General features: G+C 40.5%; 1 protein-coding gene across 1 annotated transcript; it reads right to left on the bottom strand.

The window, feature by feature from the left end:
• Positions 1 to 10,616: 10,616 nt before the first annotated feature.
• Positions 10,617 to 20,559, bottom strand: lrrn2 (leucine rich repeat neuronal 2). The gene is made up of 2 exons (XM_080025343.1): positions 20,280 to 20,559; positions 10,617 to 13,703 (listed from the first exon to the last, which is right to left on the bottom strand). Exon 2 carries the CDS (start codon positions 13,540 to 13,542, stop codon positions 11,389 to 11,391), a length of 2,154 nt encoding a protein of 717 aa, XP_079881469.1. The 5' UTR covers positions 13,543 to 13,703; positions 20,280 to 20,559; the 3' UTR covers positions 10,617 to 11,388.
• Between the last annotated feature and the right edge of the window lie 2,851 nt (positions 20,560 to 23,410).

The following is a 23,410-nucleotide window of genomic DNA, read 5'->3' as shown; positions in this document are numbered from 1 at the left end:
AGTTGACCCCGGAGGTTTCACAGGGGCTGTTTTTTTCTGACTGCTCCACTGAGGTTATCAAAGGCTATCAAAGGCAGGGAAACAAACTAGGGTGTAGAGATGCTCAGATTAGACCAGAAAGAGGCACGGATTGTGTTTTATGTGTTTTCACAGTAAACAGAAACAACCCCCCCCCCCCCACACACACACACACACACACACACACACACACACACACACACACGCACACACACACAAAAAAAGGCGGAGTCAGCAATTCTGGAGTCAGCAAGTTTACAGAGCCAAGCATCGTATTAACACACAGTACAGACAGGCAGTGGATCGTAAGGAGATATTCACTTATTTTGACAAAAGGTGATTTTTTACAACAAGCGTTCTCCAGAATTGCTGACTCCACCTTTAACAAACACATATCATTTCACTGCATTCAAACTTTTTATTTGGGTGGATCAGAATTCGCAGGAGGATGATTTCAGCCTGCTTCAGTTCACCATGCAGCAGTCTTACCACAAGACTCCTGGGTGCCTGCCTCTGCTGCCAGGCAACCGCAGTGACAGTGTGATGCACACACATGACAAAGGTTTTTTGCAAAGCAATTAAACGCGGAGTCAAGGGGGTTCATCAGCCTCCAGAGGCAAACAACATATTCAGCCCACTCTGAGTTTAAAACAATTATGTTACATAGAATTTAAAAAAGAAACTAACAAGTTTTATAGTATTTATTTAAACGTTTTGCTCTTTAACTAAATATTTCCTAAACACAAAGCTACAACATAAGCAATTCTCAGCTGGCCCTAGAGCAGACTCCATCCAGTCTTGGTCCATTTGTAAAACTGTCTGTGATTTCGACACTTTTCTAACAAAAGCAAAGAACTGAACCATGAATGCACTCCACTGCACATTTGTCCTCTGGGATAACCACGCATATTTATCTAAACGTTTTGCTCTTTAACTAAATATTTCCTAAACACAAAGCTACAACATAAGCAATTCTCAGCTGGCCCTAGAGCACACTCCATCCAGTCTTGGTCCATTTGTAAAACTGTCTGTGATTTCGACACTTTTCTAACAAAAGCAAAGAACTGAACTATGAATGCACTCCACTGCACATTTGTCCTCTGGGATAACCACGCAGGGTGCACGCTAACCATCAGGAGCTGGATTTTCAATGCATCTTTAGAGGAACCTTCCCTTTAGCATTCCGATACATCTACATATTTTTCAATCAATCCTGACAGTGAACAAAATAACGTTGTATCTAATGTTATATTTTATAAAGGGTTCTGCACTACACAAACACACCAAAGATCACGTTGACATACAATTCCTATTTCAGAAGATGTAATGGCTCAGGATTTGGTGTTTAGAACAATGATATTAAGGCGATATTACATCTTGAAGAGCCTGCAGACACCTTCCTCTAAAAGCTGCAAGAAACGTAATCTTCATTAGCGCCCCTCAGCGCCTGAAAGTACTGTTTGTACTAAGATTGATGTGGATTTCTCTTTACAACTCGCTATGATAGCAAAGTATAACATGCTTACAGACCATTGAATGGCTTTTATTTCCTAATTTTTATTTAAAATGTTTAATGACTTTTTTTAGGACGCCCTATATCATTGCTGAATGGAACCAGGGATACAAGCTGGCAGGCAACTTTGACAGAGATGCAAAGACACAGAGGTGGAACAGTCTCAGGTTGGTAACATTTCTGTAAATAATCTTTACTGCTGACATGAAAGGACGTTATGTCCCTGATCGCTGTATTGCTGGAACTTTCCTTAAGTCTTCACAGTTAATGTTGCAGGAACGTACGGTGGCGCTGAGCATTCACCAAATAAAAAAAAGTTTCAGAGCAGGATCTCGTAATTACGAGATAATATCTCGTAATTACGAGATAAGGATCTCGTAATTACGAGATAAGTATCTCGTAATTACGAGATAAGGATCACCCTCTCATTCATCAATAACGATGTCTGTGTGTGTGTTTGTGTGCAGACGAGGTGAACCTAGCCATAGGAAAACGTAGGCAATAGCCTTGGTTTCCGGACTACAATGGGCCCCATAATCAATACACTTATTTTAAATATTTGTTTACTGTTCATTCATTAATCAGCGATCGCATCGGGTACTGAGGGACACACTTTCGGCTTTACGCCCGTGATCAGCTGCTGAGGTCCGACTGGGCTTTTCTCCTGAATAGTCCCAGTGACTGCATATCACAAAGTTGACATGGCTATACTCATTGTCATGCCCTCCTTGTAGAAAGTTCTTATGTGTTTGTATGAGTCATGGATTACACCGAGTTTAACGACTTCATTTAATCAAAGCATTCAATAAAACTGCGTTCCGATACAGTAACAAACAGGAGGTAAAAGTGAACTAGCCCACCGGGCATTCTGATTGGATGAGGCAACACAGTACGGTGGCTCCGGTGGCTCATAATGAACAAACTGCATATACAAAGTGAAAGTGTGTCCCTCATTTCCCGATGCGATCGCTGATTAATGAATGAACAGTAAACAGATATTTAAAATAATTGTATTGATTATGGGGCCCATTGTATCTAGTCCGGAAACCAAGGCTATTGCCTACGTTTTCCTATGGCTAGGTTCACCTCGTCTGCACACAAACACACACACACACAGACATCGTTATCGATGAATGAGAGGGTGATCCTTATCTCGTAATTACGAGATCCTTATCTCGTAATTACGAGATCTTTATCTCGTAATTACGAGATACTTATCTCGTAATTACGAGATCCTTATCTCGTAATTACGAGATCTTTATCTCGTAATTACGAGATATTATCTCGTAATTACGAGATCCTGCTCTGAAACTTTTTTTTATTTGGTGAATGCTCAGCGCCACCGTAGGAACGCTCTTTGAAATATAAAACATTCTAGGAACATTCCATTAATGTTTTCATATTACGCTTCTTTAGTCAAATTTGAGGAAAATGTCAGGAATCTTACTCTGTGTTGGTGGGGTCGGTCTACGTTCAATGCAATTTCTCACTCACCAGCAATGCTCTTGTTATGTGTGACAACCTAAATCATAACTTCGGTGTATTATTTGTGGCAGTTTATTAATTAAAATAAATATTCAGAACTGTACAGATTTTTGATTTTTTTTAGATATTTTTTTGGCATTTTTATGCTTTATTGACAGGGTAGAGACAGAGTTGAAAGTGACATGCAGAGAACGTCCGCGGGCTGGAATCGAACCCGGGTCCGCTGCTGGCTGAGGCCCATGGGGGGGACGCCCTACCAACTGAGCTATACAGAACTGTACAGAATTGTTTAAAATTAAACTCACCACTAATTATACAACGGTGACAGTTTTAAGAAAGGTACACTGACTACCTGCTTGAGGTAGCAATCATCATAACCCATCATTTTATTTGAGAAATATGATAGTTCTCACAAATGTAGCCAGCTTATGTGAACACTGGCATCCAAGGAAAGCAATATGGCATCCTTCATGGTTTCAAGTTATTCGGATTAACTAAGATTTAGAATGTAAGGCCGGTTCAAATCGCAGGTTTAAAAAGAGAGGGTTACAAAATGTCCAGGTGCAGTTGAGGACTTCGCATTTCTCTATTGCGTTCACTCTCATTAGAAAAACATGCAGTAACCCAGGTTTTGAGAATGTTTAACTGAGTACAAGGATATAACAGCAACGCATCATCTCCAGCAAACAATGCCCAGCGTCAGCCAGGCGTGTTCCCTTGTAGAGATGTTGAATCTCTTTCACAATGCTCCATTCTCACAATCCAATCAATACCTTTTGTCTGCTCCCACATATCAGGCTTGTGGGTCGGTGTGTTTTAAATCATCGGGTGTAATCACCGGCGAACACTTTCTCAGCAGGACCCTTTGTGCTGTGGAGAGACTGCTTGCATTTAGCTTGGTTTAAAAGACATGTTCACTGTGCCATTTCAAGCCTGCTGGTATGTCCAGGTCCAGTGCTGCAGTAGGAAAACCTGTCAGTAACAAGGTGCCCCCTGGATCACAATGGAAGGAAACTTTAATTATGTTCCTGGATGTAATGTAACCTAACCAATATAATCCTTTGTGCAAATATTTGCTATCGGCTGGGGCAAGAAACAGTTTGTCACGAAGGAATTAAAAGAGGTAATGTATACGTGGCCACAGACTCCTAGTATTTCACTGCTCTAAACATCAGCATGCTAACATGCTTACTGCGAAAACGCTAACCAGTAGATGTTTAGCAAATATGTTTGTCATGTTCACATATTACTCTGGCCTGATAGCAGGCTAACATTTGCTCATTATTCACACTAAACACAAGGTGAGGTTGATGGCAAAATAATGCTATGTCAGGTTTTGTAGGTTTTTGGCCAAGTATTGCAAAAATCAATATAGTATTGGCCAGGCGCTAGATGAAGGATAACCAAAGTTATTAGAAATCATTCTGTGAGGGAAATCAGTGTCTCGAGGTCATAAAATGTCAATCTATAATAGGTGTAAAGACTTCTCAATCAAAGCCACAAATGTTGAGTTACGAATTACGAGTCGCCCCTCATTGGTCTGGACACTCTCCATTGAAGCTTTTTCAAAAAGACCAGAAATCCGGGCTCACGTTTCAATTGGTTCTGTCTAATATGGGCACGCCAAAGCCCTTTGTATGGTGCTCTGGGGCGGATGTAACCGGATGACGACAATGACGTGCATGCAACGTTGAAGCCGTGATAGTAAACATCAAAGATGGCTGCGGATATATTGTGTGAGTTTGAGACTGCTTTGGCCTCGAACCTTTACGATTTGGAAGACGGCACTCAAATCTTTCATTAGCAAGTAAGTGGAATGTTCTGTTTTGTTGACCGACCACGGCAAAAGTTTAATTTAACAGTTTAACAGCTGTTCGCTAAACGAACAGGGCTTAATACGTCACCTTGTGCATCGCTCTGATTGGTTGTAGTGCTATCCAACTGCGTGCAGTGGCATTCGAAATGCACGAGTAGGAGCTGCCCCTTGAGTTGGAAATTACTATTGATCATGGCCAGACCCTCTATCGTTCAAGATATCAGGGTTTGGATTTCCAGGCTAGTTTTATGATGCATTTCATTCAACATGTCAAATGATTGTGCAAGATCAGCAAAGTCAGTAAGATCCATCATCTTAGACCCATGAATATCTATACATAATGTTGTGACCAAGATATTTTACTGGATAAGTAAAACATATTTAACAAAAAAGGGATAGGGATCCCCATAGTCATTAGGCATCATCGTTTGGCGACCAAACAATTTCTTCTTTAAAACATCTTTACCACAAACTTCATCACCGTCTGCACAGAGCCATCCATCAAAAGCTTGCTGGGTAAGAGCACTTTGTTAGTGGTAAATCTATCTTTGTACGTGTGAGAGTTTGGGAATATTAGAGAACAAGATCACACGTGCTGTATCTGCAGCGCAGCCAGTTGCTCTCAGGTAGAGGTGTGAAGTCACACCCACACTCTTCACAGAATAATGAAAATAACCAAAGCAGGTCCCTGCGTGATCGCTGCACCTAGCAAGAAGCTATGATAGCTTTGGCTATGCATACAGTACTCATTCCCTTGTATAAGCAATCTGTGTGAGGTAACCTTCAATTGGACCCTGTTGATCGTCTCCTCTTTAACAGTGGAGCTCATCACATTGTCCAAATAAAAATAGCGAGGAGGCATGGGCACTCTGGACCATTAAAAAGGCTGAGTGCTGCATGGATTACAATGAGCTATGCTTTTTGCTTTTCTGTTTCATGTGTGCCCCATGACTGTACTCAGTATAGGTGGAGGCTCTTGTAAAACATGTTTTAAGACATTATCATTTCAACTTTAATGGTTGAACTGTGGCTATTTATGCAAGGGTGCACTGTGCCCAATAAATATACACAACAATGTTTTCTGCACTAAAGCTGTTAACCTCAAGAGGAAAAACCTGGTTTAAATATTGAACAGTCACATTTTAAAACATTATCAAGTTGGTTGTAAAAACAGCAAAAAGGCAAACATGTGTCAAAGTCAATCTTTGAGAGGAAAAGCACTTGGAAAATGTCACCAGTTCCACTGTCACTGGCAACCTTTTGGGAGTTTAAACTACAATGCATGTCATTATTGTAATGAAAGGAAGATGTTAAGTTAATATACCTTTCATATTCCATCTCCATTGATTAGGACTCAAATCGAGTGGCTATTTCTGCTTGACCGACAGTGGTTGGTGTATGTTACATGGTAGCAAGATAGCAGAATAAAGTTTTCATGCTGACTGTTTCATATAAAAGCAGGGTTGATTGTTTCGGCTTTATGAGAAGCCATTTTGTTTTGCGGAATGCTCTAAAAGTTGACAGGCTTGTGCACAGCATAATTGCTTTTTTATGAAAAAACAACTTATAGACCAATGACTACGTCTGTGAATCTAATAATACATCTGTAAAAAGACGTTAGTATGGATCATATTTTGGAATTAGTTCAGTATAGGCTTTTTTATTGCCTGCCAGACAGAATGTTCAGTCCCAGCTGGCAGCAGTGATACCAGATGGTTTTGCTTGCTTGCTTTTATTGTTATATTTAGCACTATCTGACAAACTTGTGTCTTTTTTATGCATTGGCTGCTCTTGGGAAGCTCAAGTCACAAGCTAATTGCTCATAAACACCAGTCTTTAACATTTCATTGTTTGCTGTATAAATGAGCTGCACTGCCCATATTGTTGTTGTACATGCTCCACTACATCACATGGCAACTGTGTGAGTCCTAAACCACAAAGTAGTTCTGTTTGGCAACCTGAAGATGGGAACATATCCATGCACTCAAATTTGAATATGCAGATCATGTGATAAACCTGATGCATAATATTTCAACTCCTACTTTGAAGCTGCCAACTACCACTTAGCATGGTGTTAACATAAGAGCTAATGATCCCCCAGACACCCATTTCTGAATATACTTTATGCACTTCTGCATGGATAAGGCAGTGTGTTTTATCTCTGGCTAACTCGCTGACTCGCCCACATTTGCAACCTATGGGCCAAGGTTATATAGTTTGTGGGATTGAATTTGATATTAAAAAAAGTTATGTATGACTAGAACATCCTCTGTTTAGTATAATTGCCAAACACATTGGTTAGTTTTTCAGCTTAAAAATATTTTCTCTTTCAATTTAAAGGAAAACATAGGCTACAGCTTGAAAAAGTATGTAAGTTAGGTAGCCAAATATGTTTTTGCTTGGTAACTTTTAGCTGGCCTTTTAGCATGATATAATTTATAGTCATCAAATGCATACTGGTGTTTAAGACCATTAAGGAGAGCCGTGTGGCCATGCACGTAAACAGTGAGCTTTAATTTGAGTTCACTCTCCTCCTGTCCTCAAAGCTTAAAGGAATAGTTCAATGTTTTTAGCAGAACAAAAGATAAACTTTAGAACATCACTAAACGCTCCTGTGTGCTTGTTGGTACTTTTTTATGTAATTTTATAATACAATACATACATAACCATCACACACTTCATGGTTTCCTTCCAGTATGTTTAAAATTATATAAAGTGTAAAAAATATAGAGCGCAACATAAGGTGGTAAATAAACAAGTCCCAACAAGCACACAGGAGTGTTTAGTGATGTTGTTAAATGTATCTTTTGACATGCTCCCCACCAGTGATTGAGCTAACCTAACCTGGATTAGTGTCATTCGCCCATTTCTACAGTTTCTGTCACCTTTTCTTGAGCTGGAGAATGAGGCAAAAAGTTTAAAGAACTAAATGTTGAAGTATTCCTTTAAACCAATGTGTACCCCGCCTTTGCTTTATCCTCAGCTCTTCAAGCAGATGCTCAATCTTTTTGGCTTTAAGTGGAAAGAGAGCTGCAGTTTGGTGCTCAGGCTTGCCTCCTGCCTTCTTACTGCACAAAGATTACATTTTGATTCATTTCTCTCAACACTGCGGTGCCCCCACTGAATGCTGTGGGCGCTCTCACACATTTTAAGGCAGAGAGTTGAGGCCAGAACAACAGAATGTCACAATCCTAACCCAAAACCCCATTTTCATACCACCAACTTATGGTATGAAGTATCAAGCAGACGTCAATTTGCATGAAAATTGACGTCTGCTTGAAGACTGCTTATTTTTAAGGTTGTCCCATTTTGTCAGTTGAAAAATAGTGGTTCTGTTTAAAAGCTATAGTGTGTAACTTTTTCATATAAATTAATGTTGGTTATATTCAAGCCACTGCCAAATTAGTTGACAAAAAGTTAATTTAAGCCTCTCATTAATCATTTTTAAATGTCACCGTTTACAAATTGGTGTCGCCCACCGGCACTGGCACAGGAGCTCAAGAAGCACCCACAAAATGCTAAGAAAAAACCTGGACGTTACAGCAGAAGGAATAAAATCCATGGGTGATCACCGATGGCTTACCTCATGTAGATAGAAAGTGTTGTTTAAATTACTCATGAAGTTAGCTTTAAAAACCAAACTTTACAAATATTCACATTGTGACATTTTGTCTGTCTTCAGCTGCAGAATTGCATTCAGTTCCCCTCAAGCCTGCCAGTAGTAAAAAGATAAATAAAGTCCAGCTGAGGATCACTCTGTGCCATTCTACTTCAGCTTCAGTGCAACGATGAAGCTTTTCTCACTCTACACCTTTGAAAGCCTACATGATGTTTTTATGGTTTCCCACCTGCGGGGTTTTGACCTTGTCATTGGTATTACACATAGAGTCTGGGGACTTCTCTTACTTGGCTGCCAGCACCTGCAGGTGGATGGAAGGAGGGGTTGTCATGGAAACAGGCCACTGGGAAGGGACGTGGCGCAGGCTCTGGGGACATTCTTTGAAAAAGCTTCCATTGATAGCTGTCTCAATGTGCTGATATCCAGTCTGTTACTGGGCTACCCACTGAGACGACGAAAAAGGCTTGGTCGCTCTGAGCACTTAAAAGGACGCCAGTGGATTTTTTCAAAGTAGCAGTTTCAATGAGCAGGTTTTAACAAATGCCAGACTGCGGGCTGCTTTGTCCTCCTCTGTCCATCATTCTCAGCACAGGACACAGGCCTCCCTAAAGGCTCCATGACATTCACTGACAATTTTCTTGTCTCATGTCATGACATCTCTATACATGAAGAAAAAAAAGTGGGAAATGGTGTTCAACCCATTTCAGCATCTGCATTTTTTCAGTAGTGTGACATTAGATTCAATAGACTTTATCTGTAACATGTATCAATGAACACTTCTTCTCTTGTAATGTATTAATTCGATGCAAAGGTATTCGTAAACAGTTATTACATATGTGTATAGCACATTGTAATGTAGCTTTAAGCAGACATTATGATTTTTTTTTAAATGTTCGGGTTGTTAATTATTGCTTCACTCAAGGGCCCTTTTCAACATGTCTTCCTTAGCATTGGCCTTCATTGGTGATTGGAGTTTTTCAGTTATCATGGAAGTGAAGACGTATTTAAATGAATAAATCTTGAATAAAAGCTAGAATAAAACGTTTTCCTCATTAATGTATTTTTCTTTATATACATGGATATAGTTTTAGAAAAATGTGGTTTGCTACTCATTCATTAACTGTTTTGTAGTGTTTTACCTGTGAAAGAGCATGCTAGTGAACTAAGATGTTATCAGGGGAGACTAAACAGAGATCGTTTGATTGCACCACAAAGCCCAGAGCTGTCCGTCAACATCAGAAACAAATAGAGCTTCTGGACTCCCGTCTTGAGCCACAAGATGCATTGTAGACGAGATATAGACCTTGCAGAGACTCTGATGGGTTGTGACTAACTCAAAAAAATAATCTGTCTCACTAGTTTTTACAGAGTAAGCAGATGGTTGTTTCATGTCATGTCATTATACTGAAAGCAACTAAGAAAAGCTATCTTTAATGTTACATCAAATGAAACTCCAACATGGCACAATAATTAATAATATGCAGTCTCAGACGTGCTGTAAATTCTATTCCACAAGCAGTACAAACTGCTAAGAACATGACAGATTTGGCAGATTTTAGAAGGGCTACTTTGTTACAAATAATTCTGCATTCTGATCTTGCTGTAGCTGTCCATTATTCATATTATCACCACTTTCAATCATTATTCTCCCCACTTTTCTAATGCTTTGGTGATGGATGCAAAGGTTTTGTCTGGTACATTTAAGACAGTCAGGGAACAAAAAAGTGACTTTTGGTTTGAAGTTACTGACCGTATGTACTTCCAGGCATATTGTGCAATAATTAAATTAAACCAGGACTAGAATTTAAAGTATTCTCTGATAATTGCTTTGTGGAGGAAAACACTGCTGCCTGCATCTTCCATTCTCTCTTTCAACACTTATGTTACAACTTCAGCTATGCTCATTGCGCTGAAAATAATACAATCCTATTGTATGATATCAATATCAGATGATTATTTTCTTGCTTCTATGCTTTTGAACCTTTACTTTCAACCTCTAAATGTCTGTTTCTCCAAAACATATTTATTAAATACACAGTATACATAATGAATATTATGTACATTTATGAAAAATGACACTTGGTGTTAAAATCAAGGTTTAAAAAATATGAGGAAAGAAGATTTTATTAAACTTGCTCCCCATTAAACAACATGTTTGGGTGTGTAAATCACAACAAAACTGGTGATTGTAGACATGTTCTAGCAAAATAAGAAACAAAATATTTAAGAAATGTAAAAAGCCTTACATCTATATACCTAATTCATAACATTCGTTTTTCTATTGCTGGTTTACAGTAGCTACTCTGCAAACTAAAAATCTAAATTAGCATACTGTTATTTAATGTACAAAAAGTAAATTAAATCATAGCTGATACAACATTACAGAGGATTTGCTAACATTATTCAAAAGACGGTATATCAAGTCTAAACTTTGTCAGCTTATATTTGAGTTCATAGACAAATTAGTATATATATATATATATATATTTCAGTGCACAACAGTTAACAGTAAAACTGTTTTACAAGAAAAAGAAAGATGGCAGTCTCTAACAGTTCTGCCAGAGAATCGTGTGAAAATAACAGATTGGATATCAGCTTTTCCTGTGCTCGCGTATGCTGAATCCGTGACAATGCTCATGCTGTGTTCATTAAAACAAGACCTAAAAATAAAGCACAGTGAAAACTAAGTCTGGGAAGCTGAACAAAGCTGCCATATTGTGTGTCAAAATGGTATAGAGGTAAACAAAAGCAATACGTTAAATTAAAGATCTGTAAATCTTGGTCCGTCATTCGCAAGTCTGAGAGATCCAAAAAAAAACATATTGGAAACATAAAAGAAAAAAATTACTTAATTCGTTTTTACATAACGAAGCAAATATGTATATTTGTGCTCCTAAGGGAAACATGTCTCTGTATCTCCCACTGGATATTTAGCTCTCACCACATGTAATAGCTGCGTGTGGTGTCCACCTGACTATGTTTGGTCTCAGATGAGCCCTCTTTCTCCTTCTCACTGTCTACCTCCCACAAGTTGATCAGAGGTGGGTACAACTCATTTAGCGGTATTGACGAGGTTTTCTGCATGTACTTTTTCAGAGAATGGTGATAGTTTTTCCTCTTCCACCTTTTGGCAATGTACACTCCCAGAGAGGCCAGACTGATGATTGCAAACATCGTTCCCATGACTACTGCAAGAGCAGTGTTAGTCCCTTGGTCAGATATCTTCACAGTGAAGGCTGCTTGCTTGGTCGTCACATTCACACATGACTTCTGCATTTGTTGGTGGATGTTGGAGATGGTGAGACACACTTCGTACTCAGTTGCTGGTTGTAAATGCGTAAGGTTGTACTCATGGACATCCACAGGTACCCTGGCAGTGTAAGTAATATGTGGGTTATCTATTTTCATCGTGGCAGATGACCACTTAAGGTTAGAGGTCATTATGTTGGGGTTTATTTTCCAGGAGACCAGGAGAGAGTGAGATTCTGTTTGTTTGACATAGATCTTCATAAGCTGAGTGCTGTCTAGCAGAGTGCCGTTAACCCGTATAGCTACCACTCTTGTATCAGCTCCCTCTGAATTTTCAGCCACACAGGTGTATCTGCCAGAGTCCTCTACTTGGATACGAGAAATTCTCAATGTTCCTTCATTGGTGAGGCTGAACTTGTCAGACAGGGTGTCCATCACAACCTTGTTCCCCATTGGTGTCACCCAGTAGATTTCAGGCTCAGGCTGTGACATGGCTCTGCAGTCTAAATCCACAGTCATACCAATGTCAAGATTGAGATGGCTTGGGAAAGTATCATGGGAAATCAGGGGCAGACACTGGTTTGCTAAATTATTTTGCAGAACCTCCCGCACATGCATTCCTCTTACTTCTTGTGGCATGGCACAAAACATGGACAGAGGTTCCATAAAACGGACAGTGGTTTTGTTGGAGCTCATCCACTGGACAACACAGTCACAGCGCAGAGGATTGCTGTGGATGCTGATCTCACGCAAATCGGGGAGAGAGTCCACTGTGGACTGGTAGAGGGCATTTAGGGCATTGTTGTTCAGCATTAGACTCTCCAAGGCTGGGACATCACGAAAGGCCTGACGGTTAATGTAGGAGAATTTGGGGTTGTTGGTAGCCTCTAACTTTGTGAGCTCGGGAAGGTTATCCAGTGCATACCTGTCCATGGAAACCAGCTCTCCCATGTTGTTTATACCCAGTTCCTTTAATCTCAGCATGTTCTTGAAATCTCCTTCCTCAATTTTGTGCACTGGGTTTTTGTTCAAATCCAAGAACTTAAGGTTAGGTAGTTTCTGAAGGGCTCTCTGAGGAACTCGGACCAGTTTATTGTCATAAAAAGAAAGGCTCTCAAGATTGTCAAGTCCCACAAAGGCATTTCCTGGTACGTCAGTCAAATCCATCCCAGCCAAAACCAGGCTTCTGAGGTTGCCCAGTGGCTTGAAATTAAAGTCAATAATACCAACAACAGGGTTCTCCCCAATCATGAGGATCTCTAGATTGGGTGTAGGTTCAAACCAGGCGCTGATGATGGTCTTGATCTTGTTAGAGTTGAGGTGAAGCCTGAGCAGGTTGTGGAGCCCAGAGAAGGCATTTGCAGAGATGGTGTTTATCTGATTGTGATTGATGTAGAGCTCCTGCAGGTTGCTGAGGTCCTGCAGGGAGTAATCGGGCATTTCTGTGATCTGGTTCTCCTCCAGATGAAGCGTTGTGAGCTGTGACATATTGGTAAGGCCAACATCCCGTATGCTACTGAAGTTGTTCTGGGACAAGTCCAGCTCAGTCAGGTTGAAGAGCTGCTCCAGCTCCTCATTGGTCCTGGCAATGTAGTTGCTTTGAAGAAGGAGAACCTGAGTGTCACTGGAGAGGTTCCCTGGTATGCGTGTTAAGCGAAGGTCATTGCAATCCACGGTGATAGCTTCTCTGTAGGTGGATTGGGGGGTAAACCAAGGCCGGATCTCACATACACACAGCTGGGGGCACTCATTGCTCTGGATGAAGGATAGTCCTTTCGATCCCAAGGTCAGACCAGTATAAACTAGGCCTAAGAAAAAAACATCTATCCTCCTTCTAGCCATGCTGGAGAAGGACAGGAGGAGGAGCTGATGAATTTGGGAGAGAGTATGTTACAGTCATCAACCAAACTTTCCACTGATTAGGTCTTTCAATCAAGTGAAATGGTCAGCAGTTGATGCAAATGGTGGAGATTTACATCAATGTCCTGGAGTTGCAGAATAATCTGGAGAAAAAGACAAAAGCATATATGTCATTATACAGTGTCTACCCTACATTTTTAATGAAGACTGTATCAAATATTGTAAATATATAAACAAAATTATAGCCATGCTAGCAGTATGTTCCCCAGAGGAACAATCCTACTGACTTTAGTGATCCTCAAATTATTTGGTAAACCTATGGTTACCAATGTCAGTCTGTCATTATGTCTGTTGTTTGGTCCATTACTTATGGCTGAAATATCTTAACCACTATTGAAATTATTGACACAAAGTTTTGTGCCAAAATGCATATACCATAGAGCCTGCATAAGGTTGACATTTGTAGTTTTAAGTGAAATATTTCAGCAACTATTTAATGGAATGCAATGGAATTAGATAACACCATCAGGTCAAATGTTTAATTTGTGTAATACTTTGGTTTATAATCAAATACCTGCAAAACTAATGAAAACACTTTCCTCACTATAATGGTGAACATGTAGAACATAACTGCTGCTAAACATCTGCATGGTACTTTAGCTACTGTGAGAATCATCAGCATGTTTACGTTTGCTTTTAGCTTAAAGCAGTACTGTACAGTGTACACAGGTAAAGGTTCACAAAGCAGCAACCATGACTGTCGCATGTTGGTCTTTTTTAAACAACAATAACTAAATTATCACAAAATCATTCATGTTTGTTATAAATGTAACAATTACCTCGGACAGAAGATTGACTAAAAACAACAACTGCTTCTCCACCATCCTTGTGAGACTGTGAACATGTGCAGCATCAACAGATTTTAGAAAATGCAAGTTCAGCTCGTTACAATGCTTGCACAGAACACTGCTGAACTACTTTGGAATAAGATCAAATTCCACTGAGGGCTTTCATCTATCCAACAGGCCCATAAGGACTCGATCATTAGCTTTTCCGAACATCATTAAACAGTACGAGATTTAAGTATGTGCCATGCCTCAGAGAAAGCAAAAAAGATGCACGTCTTAATTTTTAATGCAATGTCTTCAGCATTCTGAATTTAGGGCAAACAAGAAAAAAAAAGTTTTCGGCATGCCTAGGATTTTTCCAGGATGATTGGGTAGAGCTGCCTGCATGATTCAGGACTCTTTGACATAATTACAGATGATGATTGGAGTAAACTATACTTTTTATGTCCCAGTCACAATCATTCTGTTAGTGAATACTGTATAAAGACATGATATGTCTTTGTTACACTTATGTCCCTCACCATTGCTTATTAAACGGATTAGGTTGCCAGCACCTCTTTAACAAGCTGTGTACTTGTAGTCTCTAACAGCAACACTTATTTAAGTCTGCTTCCTTAAGAAGGCACCCCATCTAGAGTAGAGCCATACGGCAACACCACAGTACCTTAGCCTTCTCCATCACACCCAGCTTTATGGACAACACCAGCTTAAGAAGATAGCATTTAAGAGGCTTTCAAACAGGAGAGCTGACTAATTCATCTTAATGCAAACTGCCTGGCAACAGCACCAGGGAGACAGGAGCGTATCTGCTCTGCTGCTGATTCCCTATGGGCTAGGGCGGAGCATGGGTGAAACATGGATGGTACAGAATCTGGTTTTAAAGCTTAAGCACAGTATATGGTGATGACTCCCACGCCAGTCAGGATTTGTGGATGAAGATACTGAAGTGGAGATTAGCTAGAGGTAGCATACTGGATTCAAACCCAGGGGAGAGATACACGTCACTTAGCACTTTATTTAAAAGCAATATAATAATAATCTCATTACGGATAATTCTTTAAGTGCTTGTTTGTCATTTTGTCAATGATTTCATTTTTTGTACCAGCACAATCATTAAAATAATTTAACTTCATCTCAGCTTTAACAAAGATTTTAGAATACATCCACTGATATATATTAAAAAAAAACATTAGATAACATAATTACTTTTCTTTATTTTTGAATATTACACTACGCATTAGGATTGTAAACAGGATTTAGTCATACATCATTATCTGCTCTTACATTTTTCCTCATCTTTTCCCCCTCAAATGGGGTTAATCTGAGATTCTCCCCCTATTTGGTAAATGCTCTGTCCGTGCTCCCCATTGTTGAATGTATGATGAGGAAGTTCCTGATCGCATTAAACATCGGACAGACAAAACATGAAGCATAAAGTGGGTTTGCGGAAAGGTGAAAAGGAAAAAAAAATGCAGTTCCGATGTTACTATGAGCAGTTTAAAAAAAATCACTGACAACATCCTGTTAGCCCATATTTCAACAAAAACTAAAAAGTTAAAAGAAGACACAGGCTTCACAGGTCCATTGTGATCAGTGTCCCAGAGCAACAGGAAAGCTTAAAACAACACAGCAGGTGGAGGAACACTCAGCAACACAACACCAAAGGCCGGAAGGCAGGAAACGGGAAAACCCAAGAGTTTGAACCACGGCCACCTTTGAACCTGTGAATAGGATACTCAAAATAAATACCAACAGCTTTAGATACACACTCTGTCACCTACAACACCATTGAACAATTCCTGCTTAAGGACCACTGGGCCATTTTAAAAGACTGTACTTTGTTATATGGGCTATTCTGAAGGTGTGACAGTAGTTCAGCTTCTATTAAGCCATCCATAATGTTGATTATATCAACATTTTATCTTTTAGACAAGGTGATGAGATTTCATTTAATCTCCCTAACCTACATCCCATACCTACCCTAACCTAATATTTATACATAATCATGCACATAATTGATATTTTTGAAATGTTTCAAAGAAAGACAATGAAATGAATAAGCATTTAAACTTACATGGGTGGGTTTGAGCAGACAACTGTGTAGGACAGCTGCACGGCATGTTTCCCTAAGTCCTAATGACAAGATAATGTATGTATACAATGCCGAGGTGATTTCTATTGTTTTTCTGCAATTATTTGATATTGTCAAGTTTAAAGTTAGGCTTCCATGGATTCATTATTGATTCTCTGGAAGGGGCCCCTGCACCTGCTGCATCATGCTGTAGTCTTTGTGGAAAGCCAATTGCAGCATTTATTGCATGTGGTCTGAAGTATACTTGATTTCTGAGTGTGCTGTTGATGGCTACTATTCTCCGACAAGCCCATGGAATTACATTTGATTGCTCTTGATGATCAGACATCAGTGTGAAGCTGTTTAACTCACTCAGGCTACCTCAAAAACTGGGGACCTATTCATGGCACGAATGGTTAAAGGTAATATAACCATAAATAGTAGGGGGTCTGAACATATCTGAAAGCAATCCATTTATTTTATGTATCAAAGATTATTTTCCTGCTGATGGACAATATGAAAGCCCTTTTCCAAAATCATTATATCTCCCAAAACTATAGCACTCTCTCTGAAGCACTCAAAGTTCCTTTAAGTTCATGGCTTGGTTTCCAAATTCTTGTCCAAGTCAGTCTGAAGACACTTACCTAGGCTCATCGACCAGAACATCTGTCCTCAAACGTGATACAAATGGAGAGACATGAGAAAAAGTGAGAATGTGATATTTTGCTTAGGGAGCTACAGTACATGTAACCCCACTGGTAAAATTAGTCTTTGAGCAAATCAAATTCATCTGCTCACACTTACAAAAAAATATATGTATTAATCTAGAATTGAGGGAAAACAAATGTACATGTTGAGAATGTGAGATAAAGTACCCCCAGGGAGCTTATGAACACATCTTGTAACCGACTGAACGGAACTGGTGACACAAACTGCTGATTTAGACGACAGAACTTTAGTGAACGGGAATATCAACAAGAAGCCGTATTGTGTATAGTTCTGTAGAAATGGTGAGAAAAAACGTCACTAATATATAAATAGAAAACTCAACGGTCTCCCTCTTGTTATCTTATCCTACAATGTCTCCATGTTAACACCAGAATAACTAGAGAGAAACACACATTAAAGCCTCTCTGAGTACACAATCCAGCAGACACACAAATAGTTACATCATCCGAGACTATAGTGTGAATGGGAACTATATCTTCTCCCAAGGGTGGTGAGGTAATCAGGACATTTACCTTCAATGTTCCCAACATGGGTCGTCGTGATCCCTTCAGTCGTGCCCACACCTGCCTCTAATGTTTTCCAAATCCCATCCCTCTCAGGATTTAATATAGCACACTCCACTCCCTCAGTGGAGTCTTGAATAAGCACTATTTGACATATGAGAACTTAATTTTTAAATGGTGCATGCAGCTAGTTTAATTATCGCAAGGGAATTGTGAGAGGAAACAGAGCCACATTTGTGTTGAAAATACATTATATAAGAAGTGACATATGGATAAAAAACATCCATGTTTCAACACACGCTGCTGGATCTCTTGTATACATGCGCGTATGAGTAAGTGTGAGCTTGTCAGTGTACACACTGTTTGGTTTGACATTTGATGATTAACATTGGGTCTTCCCAGGATGGAGACAACTGGGCCCCTTCAACATCAGCAACACTCATTGTATTGATTTAAAGGGCAGCTTGATTGCTGCACCTCTCAAAACTGGTTCAGCCTTCAACCAGGAAACGTAAGATCTCGACGGACACTTGTGTGCAAATCTTGGGCCTCTCTACAAGCCGATTGATTTGATTTGTAAAAGGCTGAAAATGTCTGTGGAACAACTGCGAGCAAGTTCTTATGGTATGAGAGAGCAAACGGCTGTGCAGATGCAAAGAAAAGTTATGCACTGCCATCAAAATTGTTTACATCGGAGATGGATTTTCTCCCGTTTGCACCAAGCTGAGTCTGATTTAGCATTGACACACGCAAATCGTGACAGCACCTTTACAAATAACTAGACTTCTACCACCATGAAATGCAGCCTCAATCCTGCCGGAATAAGGTTTGACAGTCTGCCTTGTCGGCCTTTCAGTTGCAAAGCAAGTAACCTAACCCTCTGATACTCTAGTATCATGCTGGCAAGGATCATGAAGGATGTGTGTGTACATTAATGTTTTGTGAGGGAGGCTGATCCCTCTTTGTTGCCTGGTACCTGACTGGGTGTAAGTGACCGTGGAGGGCCCACATATCAACGCATGCAAACTGCCACGCAACAAAACCGCCCATGACTCCTGTGCATGGCTGCAACACGCCTATCATATGGAGTGCAGGGTGAACTGAACTGTTTCTGAATCTGTTGTCTCTGGGCCCTGTGGCCCACAGGAGGACAAAGGGGTTAATGCCCCAGCCCTTCTTCAAGGAATAAAGGTTGAAGCTTGAGCTTTATACCCATGGGATGTAATGGTGCTTGGGGGGTGAAGCCTTTTACCCCCTCCCACGAGCCCTGCTGTCACCTCCTAACAGCCCTGAACACACACACGCTTGCAAAACGCACCCTGTTGTCACACTATACCCCCATGATCAAGTTAAAGAGAAAATAGACATCTTGAGAGTGTGTGTGTGTGTGTGTGTGTGTGTGTGTGTGTGTGTGTGTGTGTGTGTGTGTGTGTGTGCCATGTAAGGTAAAGACAGAGAGAGAAAGAGTGAACAAGAAGAAATCAATCAGGTAATCCTGCCCTATTCTGCACAGTTTGGAAGGATGAATTAGCCTTCTGCTCGCAACGGAATATGCTTTGTGAGACAGCAGAGCAAGTTTATTTTACAACGGAAGCCATTGAGTGGAAGCTCTTTGGCGTTTCACATAAAAATATAGTTTCAAGTCTCTGGAACAACACTCTTTTATTTGACCCAGAGGTTCACAGAGAGAAGATGACTGCTTGCACTATGTTGTTAAAAGAGGTCATAAATACATACATCTTGTTGGGCAGAGAGACTTAACAGTACGAGCAAAGCCCCCCGCATGAAAACCTTGGAAATAAACTCTTCACTTCTCTACAGTAGCCTATGTCCCCTCTCTGCCTAAAGTTGAGTGATGCCAGTCAGCAGTCTCCAACACAAAAGCGCAACAGCTGCAGCGACAGAAGTAGCGTTCGTGGACCACAATAGACCCCCTGCCAATGCAACCCCATTCTCACCAGACCATCTTTAACACAGGGAACTGTCTCTACCCCGAAGAAGACTCTTTTTTGCTACTGAGCTTAGAAGGGAGGAATCGAGACATCTGCCGACATACTTTAACATTAACATGCAAATCACATTCACACAACGTTGCGCATGCACGACGCACACGGCTCCTGCTGCCACTGCAAGTGCTACCGCAAAGGGATCAAAGTTTGTTTCCACTGGAATATCATTTGACGCATTATAAAAGGGGTGTTACATGAGTTGCAATTTGCAATAGGCTGCGAGTTAAGTTGGTTAAAATATGGATTCGAAACCGATTTGTAGAGCCTGAAGTGATGTAGTTCAGACCAGACTGCATTTATTAAAGAAAAAGAAGATCATGCCCTTGACTGTGTCTGCATCCTAAACATATCCTAACTCATTGCATCGCCCTTGCAGAGAAATGTGTAATGAATGAAAACAACTACCTACTACCACGTTCGACTAAGGGGTTTATGTGATGTGGCTGCAAATCACTAGAAACATTTTTCTCCAACAAAAAAATCAAAAATCAGCTATAAAACAAACTACACCGGCTACAGCATTGCAAACTCAATATTTCCTTTCCTAAGGGGGTCTCACCTTGTTGGCATTCCAGTCCGACGTTCCCTAGCGCACGCACGGGTCCTTTATCCAGATATAGACGCGTCAGTACACAACGCTAAATAAGATCAATGTTATTGTGCCAAGGGGGTGGTGGTGGTGGTGGTGGTGATGGGAAGGTATCCTCTTGGTTCAGCTGTGCGGTTGTTTACCGCGATTGTGTAGCTCGTGCAACCGATCGTCAGTCCCAGGGCGCCTCTGTGAAAGGCATGGTGCGGTCTGCAGAGAGATCTCCAACCTGCTGCAACCCACTAACGAGTCGGTGTGTCGCCCTGATATTTCTCCGCTCTGCTGCCGATGCCGCCTGCTCCTCCTACGGATGGAGAAGGGGAGAATAAAACGCTCAAAACACCTGGCGCTGTCCAGACCAGTCAGCTGATTCCCCAGCAGGCTATTGGCTGCGAGCGACTGTCTGTCACTGTCGGGCCCAAGCAAAGCAGAGCACCATCTGCTCCGGGGGCTTGTTGTGATGAGAACAAAGGCAGGAGAGGGCGGTGGGGGAATGGGGCGAAGGGGGGGATGTGTGGGTGGGGAGGGGGCCATCACTCCTCTGAGCCTCCTCCTCCATACACAGACTTTGAGGATTATATACCACTGTTTTACTCAGTGCCACTAAAGGATCACGAAGACCGTGAACTCTGAATATTTATTTATTTATATATTATTAATAGAAGGTGTTACAGTAAAAGTCAGTTTATGGTTGAACAGTATGACTTTGCTTATTCAGATATCTTTCGTTATGGTTGTATAGCATGCCTGCCGAAACCCCCAACATCCATGTTCCTTGGTTTAATCACAAGCCCACCATCCTTTAACAAGCAGCAGAACCTCATTTCTAAAATCGAGTGGACATCCCAAAGTTTCAAAAGCTATTAAAATTATCAGGCCGAATTATGGGAAACTGTGTAGGAAATGATGAAACACCTAGAAAGTTTTCCGTTTGATGGAATGAGGCCATAAAAACAAAGGCGTCTTGGGTTTCAACATGTCACTGTATGGAGTAGAAAGATCCAACAAAAAGTTGGAACAATCTGATGCCGGTGTGTGATATCGTCAGACAGTGTGGGTCAAATTCTAAAGATACTAAAGAGGAAATAAAAGTTAAACATTGAATATTAAACAATTTGAGCTTTATTTGGCTCATTCAGCATCTCAATATGTATGGCTACTGCAATCATATAGGCCTATTGTGTATATACAGTATATAAGCACAAACCAAACTTAATGGCCAGTCCAATCAGTTTTCTGACAGAAACATGTTTTATTTAGATATTTAAAACCCAGAGATGTGAACATGGATGATGGATCGTTTTGGAAAATACAAAGATTAAACACATCCGTATAAAAAAAACGGTATAATAGGTATGTGTTAGGAGTGCCAATAATGTTAATGTGTTGAGTGACAAAAGTCGAGGAGCCAGTACAGATCCTTGTGGTACCCCTTAGTTTTTCCTAAGGGAAAACAGATTATTTGCAAAGATCAATTGTGTTCTATCAGAAAAATATGCATGAAACCAGTTACGATCAAAAACATCCAGACTAAAATAATGTATTTTGTAAAGTACAATGGTAAACAGTAGCAAAGCATTAATAATTGATGCAGGCACGGTCAAAGCACAATCAGCTTTATTTTTCAGACATTTTAGCAGGCTCTCAAAATGTATGAGGCACACTAATTGATCCAAAGCCTTTGACAGGCGTATGTGGGGTTGCCCCTGCAGGACTTTAAGATAAAGTCTAAGAACCCAAACACACCACCCAAGGCTTAAAAAGAAAGCTCTGGCAACCAGTGTCGTTTTTATGGGCAAATGGCCATTTCCTTTTGATGTATTACTAAATGAGTTCCAGTTCAAATTGTTATACAAATCACTGGTTATAAACTAACAAAGTGAAAGTCTGGACCTGCACCTGGACCTTTTTTTTTGGAATTTGTTATTTGCTTTTTAGGAAATTATTTATAAATAGGTATATAGCATCTTAAATCACTTTTACGAGCCTTTGTTTTTTTTTATGTCAAACAATGACTAGTAATGCACCATTGTCTTTGATAATTTAGCAGTGCAAATCAATAGGAAACTATCAGCGGTTATTCACACATTGGCAACTACTTCCTTGTTAAAAGCTTCAGGTCATTCATGAGAGGCAACATAATCCCACACTAGATCAAACACGGATTACAGTATATGCACACACACAGGCCATGAGAGTAAGTAATATCATGCAGTGTCCTTTAAATAAATTCAGCTCAGTGCAGGGTCACATTAAACCGGGAGCTCGGGGTGAAAAGCATCCAGGCTCCATTAGCATTTGCGCGACCATGTACGAGGACATCTGTAAAGCATTAGCGCGATTTGAAGAATCCATTTGCCTAGGGTTGTGGTGAGACATGTAGATTATGAGCCCCGTGTTGACGTATGTGCAGAAGCTGAGTGTGCTGCCACCGCTCCTGCTCAGGCCTGTTGTCACGTCCCAAAGTGCATGGCAACTGCAGCAAAGCGAAAATGAGATGTGAAGGGGTTGAAATAAAGCACCCCCCCCCCGAATAAATAATTGCTCTTCCGTTTACAGCCACATAACCTAATCCTATCCACCTTCCATTGAATCTCCCATTTTAAAAAAAGCATTACGCTTGAACATCCTCCTGACTGGTGGCAAACATTCTTATAAACACATGTCTCTGTAGTATAAAAACACGTCTCTCTCAGTTAATGTATGCTCATTCTTGGTGCAGCCCTGTTGGAAAGCGGCACGCACTGTCCTCTAGAATCAATTTGCTCCACGAGTATCCTTCACTTTGAAGCACCGCCGTCGTAATACACACTACCACATGAGAGAACTGTGAGTTCTTGACACCTCAGGAGCAGGAGGCGAGGCAAACTCAACTGCAAACACTTCTTTCAGACGCTAATTTCACACATATTGTAGATTTGGGACATTTGGAAATAACTACAAGCACTTCTTTTTTATATGGCCACATATGCTCATGGCTTCAATCATCCTTTTAACTTGCTAATGTGACACAAAATTCTAATTACCATTCCATGCAGGAATATACACACTCTGACAGCAAAGTGAAGGGAGCTGCATTCGCAGTTTTTTGGGTTGGTTTT

This window comes from Ammodytes marinus, assembly GCF_949987685.1.
Source record: "Ammodytes marinus genome assembly, chromosome: 4".
Taxonomy (NCBI): Eukaryota; Metazoa; Chordata; class Actinopteri; order Uranoscopiformes; family Ammodytidae; genus Ammodytes; species Ammodytes marinus.
Note: the sequence above shows the minus strand (reverse complement) of the source record. Positions and strands in the feature narration are given on the sequence as shown.